This window comes from Beta vulgaris, chromosome 7 (genome assembly GCF_026745355.1).
Source record: "Beta vulgaris subsp. vulgaris cultivar EL10 chromosome 7, EL10.2, whole genome shotgun sequence".
NCBI lineage: Eukaryota > Viridiplantae > Streptophyta > Magnoliopsida > Caryophyllales > Amaranthaceae > Beta > Beta vulgaris.
The window spans coordinates 36,242,725-36,259,487 of NC_079208.1; the positions used below are offsets into that span (position 1 = coordinate 36,242,725).

The 16,763-nt window shown below is 35.1% G+C and overlaps 1 protein-coding gene across 14 annotated transcripts; it reads right to left on the minus strand.

The window, feature by feature from the left end:
* Nucleotides 1-5,148: 5,148 nt before the first annotated feature.
* On the minus strand, nt 5,149-15,438 carry LOC104899406 (pentatricopeptide repeat-containing protein DOT4, chloroplastic). Of its 14 annotated transcripts, none has more exons than XR_007276304.2 (6): nt 15,209-15,438; nt 14,116-14,378; nt 11,825-13,904; nt 11,471-11,565; nt 9,294-9,338; nt 5,149-9,185 (listed from the first exon to the last, which is right to left on the minus strand). XR_007276304.2 is itself a non-coding variant. In XM_048648222.2 (4 exons), the coding sequence occupies exon 3, from the start codon at nt 13,825-13,827 to the stop codon at nt 11,839-11,841; it is 1,989 nt and encodes a 662-aa protein (XP_048504179.1). In that variant the 5' UTR covers nt 13,828-13,904; nt 14,149-14,378; nt 15,209-15,438; the 3' UTR covers nt 5,149-11,565; nt 11,825-11,838. The 14 variants fall into 14 exon arrangements, 4 of the variants coding, with proteins under 4 accessions (XP_048504179.1, XP_048504176.1, XP_048504178.1 ...); XR_007276305.2 differs by having other exon boundaries at nt 5,149-9,212; XR_007276302.2 differs by having other exon boundaries at nt 9,294-9,401.
* Between the last annotated feature and the right edge of the window lie 1,325 nt (nt 15,439-16,763).

Sequence of the window (16,763 nt, forward strand, 5' to 3'; positions counted from 1 at the left end):
GAAGTCAACTCTAACATACTTTGTGTCAATAAATCTCTCTCACTTCTGTGGATCATACACAAAAACATATAGTCCATATGATCCAAAAACCTTTAATCCATATGCATATCATAGTTAATAGATAACTCCTGCATAAATTCCCAACAAGTTCCTTGATAATCATTTCCAAAATTGGCGCATGAACTCTATAACTTGGTTGAGTAAAACATTATTTCAGAAATTAAAGTTTAAAATAACTTTCCACAAACCACTCGAATACTCAAATAGATATTCTATTTTCTTTCAGAATTTCTTTCAGAAATCATATTATACTGGGGAAGAGAACACGAATAGAGTTGCCTTTCAGGCGAATTCTCTAAGCTTTATACAAGGGACGTCTCCCTCTTCCATTTTGTACTGCTTGCAAGACTTTCAGGTCATGACCCCACATAACGGAGCAATATCCGCTCCAGAGCAATACCCGCTCTAACACATAATGAGCAAACCTGCTCCACAAATGTTGTTCGTCACTGCTTTAGCAGCTTCTTCCCCTCATAAAACAGAATCATAAATTCATATTTTCGAAAATTCAGATTCACAAATTTTAAATTGTCATAATAGAGTCACTTTCGGGTATTAGATATACCCAAATTAAATTGCTTGCATAATATTTTAGTAATTTGGTATAAATCAGCCTTTATAAAAATTCTTTGGCTAAATCTCTTTCAATACCGACTTTAAAGAAACTATGCTTCATTTCCATAAAGAATTCTCCAAAACAAAATATTGCTTACCAAAAGATCATGTCTCCAAAAATTAGAGTTCATTGTTCTATATAAACTTTATATCTGAAACACAAATGTTCTTCATGCAGAATAACCTTTCCATTTAATCCTATTTACAATCCATCAAACGCACAACCATCTCCTAACATATATTTTCTATCTTACAAAATCCATTTTCAAGGATGCAGAATTCTCCAAAGACTACCTCTAAATAATGTGATATATCTTCTAGTATGAAATTCTCTTCCTTCCCAAAACACGTTCAGAAAACTTACTTATAACTTTACAATTTCATATTAAATCTAATATCCCAAATGATTTATTGCTGGCTCCAATAATACCGTAAATTCCCAGTGTATACCAAAGTAGTTTCTTCTAGAGAATGTCTAAAGGTGCTTTTAAAGAATATAATTTACTCATAACCTGGATGTCTTTTCCTCACAAACATATAACACATTAATTAGTTTTTTTTTGAACTTAGAGAAACCGAAAGATAAAATCCTCAAAATTTATATCAGAAACTCCTTCCTTTTGAAGATTCATATTATAGTCATAATGATTCCCATCACAAACATCTATCTATATAATTCACATACATAATCTAAATTCCCAATATCTCTAATAAATATATCGATTATATTTGATATCTCACTTTAGAATCAAATCCATTTATAACTTACATGTACTTGAAATAACTCATACGCCTACTTTAGTGAAAACATAAAACATACTTCCTCCGTTTCTAAATAAGTGCAACATTTGCATAGTGTTTACTATTCACAGTTTAAACTTTAATTAGCTTTGGTGATTTACATTTCAGGAAAAACATAGTCATGTGGGATCTTGTTAGATTCGTTTGAATGTGAATTCTTTTAATAACAACTTTTTATATTTTTTACTTGTTGATAATTGAAGATATTAATGGTTAAAATAATGCATTGGCAAACGTGAAAACGAGAAATGTTGCACTTATTTAGAAACGGAGGAAGTATAACATAACTTATAGCTAGGGGTGTGCAAAAATATCCGATCCGAAAATCCGCCGATCCGAAATTTCGGATATCCGATCCGATTTTCAGATTTCGGATATTTCGGATCGGGTGCCCGGAAAAAAATTCGGGTTTTCGGATCGGATACGGATCGGGATTTTTCAAAAATTTCAACGGACCCGATCCGAAAATCCGGTGATCCGATCCGAAAACCCGGTATGCAATCCGAAAAGTTCGGATATCCGAAAAGTTCGGATATCCGAAAATTTCGGATCGGATTCGGATCCCAATTTTCCCGATCCGAAATTTTCGGATCGGATCCGATATCCGACATTGAACACCCCTACTTATAGCCAATAGGACTTAACCTGCGATTTAGTTCTACCTTTGTCTTAAAACTCATAAACATGTATTCACAAACCATATAGTACACAATTCACAATTCTAATACAACATAAGTTTAACTTATGAAAATATATCAAGATCAACTTATATAGTTTCTATGATCAATCGAAATATCAATAATATATTTGGAAGGTGGAAAGACATGTGTGTACCTCTTTCATTTCCCCAAAGAACGCTCAATTCCATTATAATCTTCAAGAGTCCAATATCGCTAAATTCTTTATCAATCTCCAACAATCACCTCACAACAATATGAACAACAATTAACATCCTTACTACCAATTAGATAAAGAAGTTAACTTTCTCATACCTTCTAACCTCTTTCATGAACTACCCACAACTCCTTATTTACAAACCATTCTACTAATCCAATTCACTATATCAATCTCTAACTCCAATTGACCTCATTTTAATTCACAGATGATACTATCAAACAACATGGCTTATGATAATTTGATTTCATAAACTAACTTAAGAAATATAAATACAATTTATAACCTCAATCCAACCCATTAAATAAATAGGAAAGATTTAATCTTTAAGTTGAACAAACTTTTATCATATCTGATTTTCGTAACAAGATTAAGAATTAAATTTATTGACAAAACTAATTTATCAACTGATATTCAAATTGTTGTTTTCAAAATCTGAAACTAACGAGACTAAATTATAAACTCAACATACTTAGACTTGTTCATAATTCGAAGAGATAAAACAAAGGATGATATAACTTCCAATCTTAAGTAAACATAATTTACATTTGTTTCTCTTATATATCAAAAGAATAAAAAAATTCAAGAACTCAATTTCAGAACTATATTAAAATTGACGACAATTGAAATCAGAAAATTACCGATTTCACAGTAGGAATGACAAAACGGTGCAAAATCACCAGTAGAACAACGACGACGGCACACATGCAGCGGCATCAGCACCGCCTAAACGAATCAGAGGAAATAGAAAGAACACTTGACCATAACAATGCTGAAGAGAAGATGAAGCAAAACAGCAACAACAACATACTACAGCAACAGAATAGAGGAGAGAGAAAATTCGCCAGCATCATTAACGAAGCAGATGATGCAATGACGGCGGCAGCTCGCCGGCGAGGAACATCGAAACAGTAGCAGTGCCGAACAGAAGCAGAGGAAAGAGAAAGACAGAACGGTGGGGAGGCAACCCAACAACAACCGTAACAGCGCCGGCACACCGGAGAAACGCCAAGAGTAAAAAAAAAATTGGGTAAGAAGGAACCACTGATCTGAGATGCGAGAGAAGTGAGAGAGAGAAAAATTTTGGGCTTTGGGGTTTCATATTCACTGAGTTCTCTCAATATCTTTGGGGTCATGTCGTTTGAGGAATGACAACAAAGGTGTAATGTGACAATTCCCACTAAAGCCACGTAAAAGTGAATTGATGAAATTTTTTATTTATTTATTTATTTTTAGCTCAATTTATTCATTTCCATAAAATACACCCACAAAGATCTAATTGTATTTAAAATAATAATTCTCAAATAATAATCCTTTTCTTATTTTTCTATTAAAACTTAGCTAAAGCAATAAACCTAATCACTTTATTTAAAACACGCTTAAAAATACGGGTTGTTACATTCATATTTCAAAAAAAGTGTATATCAGCAAGAGAGATATAGAGAAGGGACCCCTGAGAGAAAGAGAAAAACAGAGAAGGGATCCAGAGATTTTCTATTTTTTAAAATCTAGTTAAATTACGCTTTTACCCTTACTCTTTCGCACAATAACAAAAATACGTCGATTATGGGCAACTATCTGCCTATAACGGTTATGTATAGATACTTTCTCCTATAAGGAGTCTACAAGGCACCAATATTTAATGATGTTGTCTTCATGTTAAAATGGTATAAATTTTTGGAAATTTGATTCCAATAATCTAACCTTTGGGTCATTCACTCAAAATAATCCCACCTTTTGATTATTTTTTAATAAACCGACCTTTTAGCAAGATATGCTCTTTCGGAACCCTAGCTTGTTTAAACAAGTTGGTGACCCAGAAAATCGGTTAGTTGCACACGTTGTTGTTCAAATTTATTCGGATTTAATAAATTACTTTAAATTTTAATTAATTCACTAAAACAGGTAACCCCCACGAAGGCACCACTCCCACTGCCAAAAACACCAACACCAAGGCCAACCATCCTTCGGCCCACACCACCTCCACCACAATTTGCATTATCCAACACCAGTTACACCCACCACCACCTTCACTAGCCTCATCTACGCAGAACACCAACTCCCCATCACTGCCTGCAGGCTGCAGCAGCACCATCATCTCTAGAATCCCCTCACCATGTCAACCCAGCAGCCACTCGCCACCACTACCAATGCTGCCCCTCACCTTAGAAACATCACCAACTTCCCACAACCTTCATCTCAAGCAGCACCCTCACCCTCTTCCCTCACCAATCACGCAGCCAAGTCTCCCCCTCATTAACACCTTGCTGCATCCACACCACTCCAACCACCTTCCACAGCACCTTTCCACCATCTCCACTTCATCCTCACAACTTTGCTGCACCGCCCACGTCTTCAATGCAGCCAGGGGAATGGGGATTGAGGAAGATGGCGGGGGTAAGGATTGTCTGCAAGTGTTGGAGGTAGGGGAGGTGGTGGTCGCAGCCCACAGGGTGTGGGGTTGTTAGCAAGGGTGGGGTTTCTTGGTGAGGCAGGGTAGGAAGGGAGAAACACAGAGAGACTAGAGAAGAATAAAGAAAATTAAAAAAATTAATTTTACCATTTTAGTAGGTTACTGGTTTCAAGGACGATAATGAGTTGATCAGGCTAAAAGGTCGGATTATTATAAAATAATCTAAAGGTAGAACTATTTTGAGCAAACGGACCTTCAAGGTTGGATTATTAGAATCAAGTTTTTCTAAATTTTTTTGAAAATTATAGGTACTATAAAGTATTATAGAGAGAATATATGGCTGGTAGATACTCGTGTTCCGCATATAAGAAAATACAAATATTTACATAATCATTGAGTTAATTGGCAAAATCAGAAGAACAAATTAAAATATGGAACTGTACAAAATGATCTTCTCATACCATATCAGTATATAATCACTCTCGAGTGTGCCAAGAAAACAAAGTACGTTGAACCAAAATCTTAAGCTCAAGAAATATCAACAAAAAAAAAAAAAAGTTAAGGTGCAAAAGGTGAAGGATGATCAAGGGGACGATGACCGCTGTCGAAATTCTGAAGGTAGCTCTCAGCATCATAGCTATAGTTGATTGTATTACCTCTTTGTCGCCTCAAACAATATTGCTTCCACCTTGCTCGAATCTTCCAAAATAATTGCTTGATTAACAAAAATGAACCACTTTCACAACATTCATGAGATATTGCTACTCTTTTATGTATTCTCATGTAAGAAGTTCCATTGCAGGAGATTCGACTCTTCATGCTTTCCATTGGATCCCATCCTAATATTTTCATACTAGATGATGATTATATTCTTCCAAGTTCCAATATTCAATCAAACTTAATAAAGTTTAGTCTGCACTAGGATTATTATCTTGTGAGTATGTAAATAGACAAGTTGGTGGAACTTTTTTGATGTTTTATAATGTCATATGAGGCTAAGAGCATCAGCATTATTCTTGTTGGACGTCGCTTTCTCAAATGTCGGATAAGGAACATTTTGCCATTATGATTTTAATTATTGGGTCACAAACAGGTTGTTCGGATTGGAGCTCGACTTTATTAAATTTGCTCTAAGTTAAATTTAACTAGTGAGTGATTTAATAAATCATGTTTATTTCAAGCTTTGGGTTTAATATTAGCTTATATTCATATTCGATCATCCACTTCAAGTCTGTGATTGAAATTTGAATAGACTATTTCGAATCGAATAACTAATAATATGTCATGTTTGAACCAATTCTACTCGAGCCATATCCTACTTTGAGTAATGGATTCTTCTCTTCTACTTTAGTTCGAGTTGGGTTAGATTAGGTCAAATTCCAGTACAATCTTAGCTAAATTATCATTAAAAAAAATTATTACTTCATTCATATATTTGGTATAATGTTTGAGTTGGGTGATTTTAGTTTTGTGTCGGCATTTGTGATTTGAGTAAAAATATTTGGTATTTGGAACCGAGCAAATGGAGTCGGGCCACTTTGACACGTCCAATTTAAATTAATAGCACAACACAAGATGCGTTGTTTCATGTTTGTATGGACCTAATGGTTTCCAAGTGGATGGAAAAAGATAGTTGAGTTTAATTTGTTCCTTTGTTAGTGGTGTAACATCATCAGTCAACACTAGTAGACCATGCTGTTAGTACACTTGATTGATTCCAAAGCATTATTGTGTCTGATTTTTGCTTCTATTCTACTTAAAGGCTTATATCACCTAAAACATCATTAACGGTAGAGAAACTAACGTGTTCTTTTTTTCTTCATTAGTTTGTTGATTTGGGACACCGATCATTGTTTTGATTACATTCTTCTGACGGGACTTTTTTATTTTTTTAGGGGTGACATAAATATCAATGCGTTATCAAGCATGAAAGAAGACTAATAATATCAGCATTACTTTCTCCTTCGGTATATGATTAAACCGATTTCCTGCACCTGGAAGAAAAGACAACTCCCGTCAACACCTAGAAATTTAGATCTTTAGATCTAACTTCCGCGGAATGCTCTTTTAGATATTTAGTAATTGCGTAAATTAATACTCTCTCCGTTTTTTTTTAATGTAATATTAAATTTTTTATATTTATCGAGGCACAATTTTGACCGGTAATATCTCTAATAGTATAAAAGTAAAAATTATAAAAAATATATATTTGAAAAGTGTATACCATAACGAATCAAACAAGATCCCACATGACTATATTTTTTTCTTATGTATAACTAACATTTAATGGTTAAAGCGTATTGGATGAATAGTGCCCAAAATCAATATGTTACCTCTAAAAAAGACGGGAGTAAATCTTTTAGGTGGCGACAGTGAAGATGTCAATGGTAATAAAATTATAGGCAATTTCATTAAAAAAAAAAAGCATGTGCCACTATTTGTGGTGATAAATTATCTACCTATTATTCCCTCCCTTCCATAATAGCCTGAACACTTGCAATTTTTTGTTCGTGTCAATTTAGTTTGAACACTTTCATTTAAATATGATCCCACTATTATAATCGATTTTTGAAAAAACTTCTTTAACCCACATATCTCTGTCCATGAAAAATATCCAACTTTCTCTCGCCTTAAATAACAAAATACACCACCTTCTATCATATGTAATTTCTTATTACATAGCATTTAATAACCACGCTATAACTTATTATCTTAAAGTATGAATCCAAACCGTTATTAGTATCTTTTTAAGACGGATGGAGTATTTTTCTTTATGATTTTCATGACCATCTATAAATACTTACTTTGGCATTTTTGGTAAGAGTAATAGTGTTAACAATAATGTTTTGACCTAGTGGTTAAGATTGAGATCATGTAAACGATAGATCACAAATTCAAATCTTCCCTCTCCTTCTTTGTACTTTATACTGCATTCATGGCTCATATGAATCAAAATAATAATAAAAAAAACACATTATTGAATGAGATCGGAAAATTTGTAGAATAAATCACACGTTTGGGAACAACATGAACTTTTATTATCATGGCAATAAGTAGGGGCTTTTAAAATTACATATAATTTCATTGTCAAAACCACAACTTAATATTTTTCACCAAACAAGCGGTAGTGGTGGTACTAGGAGGTAAAGGAATCTTATGAAAAAAACCACATGTTTGAGTATGAAGTTTCATTACTATACCTATGGACATTAATATCATACTTTATTTACAAAACCAGTATAATTTCATTAACATCATCACAATTATCACCAAATACCAGCTACTAAACGAGTGGTACAGATATATGTGTTGATCTAACAATTTGTAAAATTTTGCCAATTCCAACCACTAAACAATTTTGTGCTCTATGCTATGATTGAGCAACAAATAATGTTCTTCTTAACCTATTTTTGTTAAACTTAATTTTTGTCCAACTTAGCTTATTACCGCCTCCTTCCCCAAATAGACTTTTCATTTCTCCATTTCACATTTGTTAATGTACATTTCGTATCATTAATATCTCTATCACATATTAGTAAAAATTATAAAAGTTTGATTTTAATGATGTATAAAATGAAAGGAATCGAACAACACCCCATACGAGTATGCATTTTCTTATATATTGAAAAATATTTGGAAGATTTTCCTTACTCATGAATAGAGCCAAAAAATAAAAATGAAAAGTCTATTGAGGAACATATAAGAGTATTTACTTAACCAAATTAGTACATACACACGTCCGCAGGAGAAAAATCATACTCACGAATCACAATGAACATGCAAGACAAGATTATGTACATAGAGACAGATACCAAATAACATGTACCAACTACAAATGTACATATGTTCATTTAGCTTGTTACCCATGTACATAGATAATAATCCAACTACAAATGTACACTTATCAACAACAACAAAAAAAAAAAAAAATCCAACTACAAATGTACATATGTTCATAAATTATTATCCATGTGCTTGTGCACACCATGCCCTATGTACTAACGTATGCACCATCTAAGCTTTGATTTGCTTAACGAAAAATTAATTTTACTGAACTTGACTTATTATTATTAAACTTATTTTAAGAAGTTGAGAAGAACATAGGCTAAAGCGCAAGTTCTTTCTTTGGTTTGCAGCTTTATGTGAAAATCTTACCGGAAGAATATCAGCAAAGGCTCAAACCCCCCCCCCCCCAATCTTACCTGAGAAACTGACTGAAACTGGGTCGCAACCATCAGAAGAAATATGTTGAGCTTCACGTATTCTCAGCTGATGAGCTCGAGTATAATAACAATGGTGTATATACCTTTACAATGAAACATGGTATATGTCTCCACGAGAACAATGTCTATCTTTAAAAGGGTAAAAGCAATTGGGATGCTTCAGTATTGCCAAGCAATTCCTAATCAAGGATTCTCAGTTAGCAACTCTGGAGACACAGTAGAAAGCAGACATTCAAATTGCCAAATTCGAGTAATAAATGCATTTTATTTGGAAATGGAGCACTTACGGAACCCAGAGCAAGTGACCGCCTCTGATGCTGCTATAGTGATTACTGATGGCAGACAGGCTATATTAGTTTAGATTTGAACACAAAAACCTGACAGATCAAGCTTGCCTATAGAGAAAATAACACAACTCAAGCTCAATTTTCAAATAGCAGCTTTAGCCTGTACATGAATCTCTTCATGTGAGCAACAAAAATTTCAGTCAATCTCCAAGCTATCATTTCTTGCTCACTTGGCATTGTTGCTTGCAGCAAGGACAATACCTTCAACTTTAGCACAACATAGTTTTAAAATCACAGATTAATATACATAATTGTAGCAATAGACGCTTGAGAAAAAAAGTTATCAGCTGCTTCACATTAGCAATTCAATTTGTAAACAAGTATCTATAGAATCAGCTATTCAGGTAAAATAAGAAGAATACTCCAATTACCTTTCATTGGTTTCAGACTTTTAGTAGATGTTTAATAAGCAAAGCAAGAATTCATTATCCAAACAGAGATTCTCAGCATAGAAGGCATGCACCTCTTATAGACCATATAGTTAAGAGGAGTATCTTAAATTACAACTCTACATATAATCACAATTCACAAGTATCAGACATGTTCATGGGAGAAAAATCAGCAAATCTGCTTAATAAAACATCACATGACTCACAGGAAAGTAACAACTTGAAATATTATTGAATGGATTTCACTCATTGTTTCATCGCAGAAGGCAGTGGCTAAATTATTCAAACACAAAAACAAGGATAGCAATTGTACCATATAAGAAATAAACATGTAAACCCCCCCCCCCTCCAACCCCCCCAACCCCCAAAGAAGAAACAAAAAAAAACACATGACAAATCTCATCTTAACTTTCTTACTCAAGTTCTAGCGTAAGAAGACTACTGTATAAAACATACTTAAAGTCACTTATAATTGGATAAAGTCACCCTAGTAATGTGTAAATGTCACTCAACGTATAGTTAAAAGTTACTTTAGTGCCAAACACATTTACCTGACCCCAAAAGTTACCAATATGAATAAGTAAGCGTCTCCTACTCTCCTTTCTATAAAAGTCACACCAATATACATCTTAATACACCTGATACACGCCAAGTCTTAAGCCTCTTGATTATGCAATGATGTCATCCTCAACTTTTATCCATCTCTACAGATCAACAGATCATCCATAGCAAAAAGGCAAGAGCAACATTTTCTAGAAACAGCCCAATTGGAAATTCGAGAAAAAAGGCTGAAAAACTCTTTATGATTGTAAGAGTAACACACCATAATATGACATCCCCTCTTTTACCCTGATTTTAGCAACAGCCTTGTCAGAGCTATCACGGTATGGGTAAGCTACTGTACAGTGTGCGTGCAATGGCTCTTGCTATTCAGAAAAGCTATCAGTATTCATCCTTGAGCTTGTTATAATGCTACCCTTCAGTCAGTATAATAGTGGACACCTTCTGCCAAAAGAAAATCATCCCAGAAATTTCCATAATCCTAATTTACCAAATGATGACATTTACCACTCAAAATCATCAGCTATAATTAAAAACTTCTATCTTGTTTGTCAGGCCCCTAGAACCCAATAAGAGGTGAGGCTGTCAGGGTTACGAGAATTAACAACAAAATTTGTAAATAAAGGCCTAAAATCACATTAAGGGATACATCTGAAAATCCAAAATTGATGGAAAGCCCTAACCAGTAAAAAAATTCCACATAAAACAAACTACATGAGAATGGATGGTAGCCACACAAGATTCTGGTGACCAATATAATAAATTTGAAACTTCTATAAGTCTGAACTTGAATGTAAACAACAATGGTTCAATATGGGTTTGGATTTTGGAATGGCTATGGACAACAGGGATGAATATCTGCATCATATAGGTTAATATGTGGGAAGGGTTTACTGATATCAAAATAAGGTTATCCTCTTCACCTTAAAACAATCAGTATATTCAGGAGAAATAAGTTAAGATAAATTCCAAGAAGGTCTACCCAAATTCAGTTCAAGTGCAATAAATTCAATTAAGTCAAATATAGGTATAGAGAACACATCCTAAGGCCTACGTTGTTCAACATGCAACCCTCGTTTATGGACATCAGATGATCTTGCTCCTTCTCAATCCCACTCATGGCTTAGGCTATATCTTAAAAAAATTGTTCAGTTTGGAATAGTTTACCTGATTAATGACAGCAGCATAATCTGACTTCCCAACTTTGAACCCATGTGATGCACCAGAAACGCACCATGAGCACTTCCCATCAATATTCTCAACTACAATCCACAAAGAGAGTATAAAATGGATATTGGACTGCTGAAAATCCATTGATCTTATCAGTGTAATACATTGCAATACTGCATTCAGATTATGGTCTCTGCTAACTGCTACGACCAGCCAACAAGTAAAAGAGAACACAAGATGTTACATATAACCTCACTTTGTTTTCTGTAATAAATTTACAGTGGCCTACCATTGTGATTTTCACCTATCTCAGCTAATAAGCTTAAGGTTCATAACAATGACATTACATACCTTAAAATGAAACATTACCATAGGTCTCCACAAGAACAATGTCCATCTTTAAAATGGTGAAAGCAATTGGGATCCTTCAAAATTATCTCACGACCTTCTACTCTAGATATGAATTTTCCCATTTCATGACAGTTGCGACATACATGACTGTTTTTAGTTATCCGAATTGTACTGCTTTGGGTGCTAATCAAACCAAAGGAAATGGCAAGCATTTCACTGTGTCCCACTGGTATGCACTCTCTCTCCTCATCGACATCATGAAGACTAAAATCTGTGTCAAAAGCATACCCCTGTTGCTCCATCTCCTTCATCAAACATTGGAGCTTCCAGTACAGATATTCAGATCTTGGGTGGGATACATCACCAGTCCCAAATACATGAATCTTATTGTGGAACTCTATCCAACTATATGCTCTCTTAGGCAACAAACCCATGTCTCTGATTGTTTCCTTCAAGTTGTCCACCTTGTCCCATTTTGCATTGCTGGCATACCAGTTTGACAATAGAATGTAATTATCAGCATTAAGTGGTTCCAAATCACAAAGCCGTTCAATGATTATCTTCCCTGATTTAACATTTCGATGATTCCGGCACCCATCTAATAAAGCTCTTACCACCTCTATATGTTGTCCAATTTTGTTTTCCTCAATGAAGATTTTTGCCTCACTGAAAAGTCCAGCACGAACCAGAAGCAAAACCATCAAAGCGTAATGCCTGACATTAGGCCTCCTTATAAAGCTGAAGATCATCTTTCCTTGTTCAACTAAACTTGCCACCACACAAGCATAAAGAACAGAAGAATATGCAACTTCATCAATTTCAAGATTGTTCTTTTGCATTTCATAGAACAACTCGACCCCATGCGCTCCTTGTCCATGAAGGCCATATCCATATATCATAATTGTCCATGAAATGGCATCTTTAGTTGTCATCCCACTGAAGATCTTAGAAGCAGACTCGATGGATCCTGATTTGACACACATGTCTATGAGAGCATTCTCCACCGTAATGTTCATCTCAACACCATTCCTGATCAAGTAACCGTGAATTTCTTTGCCTTGCTTATGGGCTGTCATTCTAGCACAAGCAGGTAAAATGCTTGATACTGCAGGTGGATCAGGTCGAATACCCTCTGACATCATCTTCTTGAACAATTTGAGACCTTCATTAAATCCACCCTTCTTCACATAACCACGGATCATTTCTGTCCAAGAGATGGAGTCTCTAGATGACATACCATCAAAAATTTCTCGAGCATTATCAATGCTTCCACACTCTAAATACATTTTTAGCAAGGAATTACATACCAAGACATGAGATTCCAATCCACAAGTCTTGGCTATCCCATGTACTTTCCTTCCTTCTTGCAGTGATTGCAGCATGCTACAAGCACCAACTGCAGTCATTATTGCCACTGCATCGATCTCAACACCCAGATTTACCATTTGGTAGAACATGTTAACTGCAAGTCTTGGTTTATTTTCCTTTAAGTACATGGAGATTAGCAAGGTCCCAAATACGGAGTTCTTTGCCGCACTTGACATATTAAAGACCTGCTTCACTGTTTGGGCACCGTCTAAATGGCCATACATTTTCATCAAGGCAGTAATGACGTAATCTTCATAAAAAATACCTAGTTTAACAGCATGAGCATGAACTTGTCTTCCAAGAAACAAGGAATTTGAAAGGCGGGAAGCTGCCAATATACGAGGAATTGTGTGCTTATCAGGACAAACACCTCGTATCAACATTTGCTGATATATGTACATGACATTGTCTATCTCTCCAATGGCAAGATGGCTTCGGATCAGTTGGTTCCAAGCAAAAGTGTCTGTCCTGGGCATCTTATCAAGCACATGGTGGCTCAGTGATGATTCCTCCGCCTTTAAGGCTACTTGAGCTAGCCGTTTCGGGAGAAAATTACACTTGTAATGGTCCTTCAAAGGCAGGTATCTCTTACCATGCAAGTATGGTGATGATGGTGGGGATGCAAGTCCTTCCATTCTTTGAGACACGAGGAAGGCCTATCTTTTAAACACTTGAAAAGTTGTGGGGCCTTGTTAACCTATGTATTCTAATCCTGCATGATAAAATGAATCAGATTGAGAATTAAAAGCCCAAAGAAGCTCAAAAAAAGATAAAAACTTCTCCACAACAACTAAAAGAAGTCAACAGCTCAATGTGGAATCCAGGGTGAAGTCTAGGAAAGTCAAATGCATATAGCTTTACAGAAGCTCCTGAGTCCTACCCAGTATTATCTAACAAAGGGATTAAAAATATCCATTACTTACTTCAAAATTCACAATATGGAAAGATGGACCTACACCGGTGCAAGTCGGCCTCCTTTTCTTATTTCCTTAAAGTGTAAGTGGCCAAAAAGCTTCCTTGCCTTTCATTCTCTCATTGAGCTAACAGCATATTTTTTGGATTCATTCCTGGAAGATAATATTTTTCTTCTTTCTGGAGGACGAGAATCGCTCCATGGGACCAACATAGCTTTTCTTGCACATCGATCAGGTCAGACCGGTCCGTGTTGTTGGCTAATTATCCCATACTACCAAAGAGAGAAAGGGAAATTCGGTCAATAAGATTTACAGTGCCCAATCCTCAATGTTGGAAGCAAGGGAGACATTCAATTTATATTTTATATCTTCTTCACCATCATCCATTTACTCATTGCTTCGCCTTTTCCCTTCCCTTATCTGTCACTTTTCTTTTTCTTTGCTGCTTCCATGCACTTCACTTATTACTTGCATTTGCTAATTAATGTTTCTGCAGCTACCTATCTCTATTCTAACATCATATCTCAACTTTCTACACTCTATTTCCAGACTGTAGTGGTTATCAATAGGTCATAGACGTGTATGCAAAGCACGAAACAAGATCAAATAACAATCAGGAAGAACACTTGCGCCCCCTCCCCCCTCGGTCTTACCAGGCCCGTCCCTGAGCCAGGGCAGGCGGGGCGGCCGCCCTCGGCCCGAGGATGACAGGTCATTCATTCCTGATTTTCAGCCACAACACTTGAAAAATCGATCTGATGAAATTAAACAAGAACAAGTAAACACAAATATGCGCATCTACAAATTGTAACATAAATTTTCTTACTATTTAGTTCCATGAAACAAACAAACATGAATTAAGAAGTTATACCAGAAATTCATTGGAATCATAAGTTTATAACATGTAAATTATCCATCCCTAAAAACATGAAATAACATATATAAGATAAAGAAAAAATAAGTTGAATTCATGAAACAAACAGTAACAACCGCATAAAACCATTTGCATGCATAATCACATGAAGTAGATCTTAAAAATCGCATTTCCACACCAAAATCCGCAACAAAACAAGTAGATTCATCTAAGGAACAAAACAACAACCTGGAACGAGCTCTGCAATTCGAGCTTGGGAATTAGCGTATGAGTGACGAATTTGCGTATGACTTATGAGAGGTTCGAGTGGTTCTAAAGGAATTGAATTTGCGTATGAGTTGGGCACCGTCACCAGCACCAGCACCGTCACCGTCACCGTGAGCGTCTTTTGGAGTGTTATACCTATGTAGTTTAAGATGTTTATTATGCAAAAGCAAAACACCCGAAAATAACACATGAATTCACGATTACATCGAGGATATGTTAGGACTCTAAATATTACTCCCTCTGTTTTTTTTTATTTTCTCACTTTTCGTTTTAGTGTGTTTTTTTTAACCTTCTCACTTTGAATCTATCTATTTAAGGTATTAAAATCTTCCTATATTACCCTCATCTATTACCTAATATTTACATCTAATACCCTAACTAAAATAATAAATTAATCTATAGTGGGTCCCAATATCTCTTCTAAGTTCAGACTTTTCAGTCTCTCTCTTCTATCTCACGTTTTTTCTGGATCCTTCATTACTCTCAACCACCCATTAAAACTATTCTTCTTATCTCATGTTCATGTTCTGGATCCTTCATTTCTCTCTCTCTCTCTCTCTCTCATACCCTAGATCTAAAACTGTTCTTCAACCTCATACTCCCAACGTCTCTCTCTCTCATATAATTCACTCTCACTCTCTCTCAAACCCTAGATCTAAAACTGTTCTTCATCTTCTCTCTCACACACACAAATTTGAAAGGTTATTAATTTCTTGCAAAATTCAAACACCTAAATTTTCTGGGTTTTTGTTTGTATAAAGATCATGGTTGAAAAGGCGAATTTAGAGATTTCTGAGGAATTTCAAAGTGTTCCAAACTCAGAGATCCTTCGAGGGAGTTACCTTAACTTTCCTTTTTTTTGTGTTTTGCCAATTAATTTTTATGCATGATTGAATGTGGTTTTGCTGCTGGTAGATCTTAAGGTTTTCATGTTTTTATGATTATTGCGTTGTCTGTTACCCTAATTTTTTTCCTCTGTTTTTAGGATTTTCATGTTTTTATGATCTTAGGGTTTTCATGTTTTTATGTTTTTATGATCTTAGGGTTTTCATTTTTTATGTTTTTATGATCTTAGTGTTTTCATGTTTTTATGATCTTAGGGTTTTCATTTTTTTGTTCGTCTGATTTTTGTTCCTCTGTTTTGCTGCTGGTGTTAGTGTTATTAGTGTTAGATTAGGGTCATGTTGGTCTTCATGCTATTAGTGTTAGTGTTATTAGTATTAGATTAATGTCTGTTTGTTCCTCTGTTAGTGTTATTAGTGTTATTAGTGTTAGATTAAGGTCTGTTTGTTCCTCTGTTAGTGTTATTAGTGTTATTAGTGTTGGATTTTTCATGCTATTAGTGTTAGATTAGGGTCATGTTGGTCTTCATGTTAGATTTTTGCTTTGTCTAATTTTGTTATGCTACTGAATTTTTGTTTCTTCATGTTGGATTTTGCTGCTGGTGTTAGTGTTATTAGTGTTAGATTAGGGTCATGTTGGTCTTCATGTTAGATTTTTGCTTTGTCTAATTTTG

What these genes read in the sequence shown, in the direction of transcription:
- LOC104899406 (XM_048648220.2), bottom strand. Translation starts at nt 13,827, where the DNA reads ATGGAAGGACTTGCATCCCCACCATCATCACCATACTTGCATGGTAAG.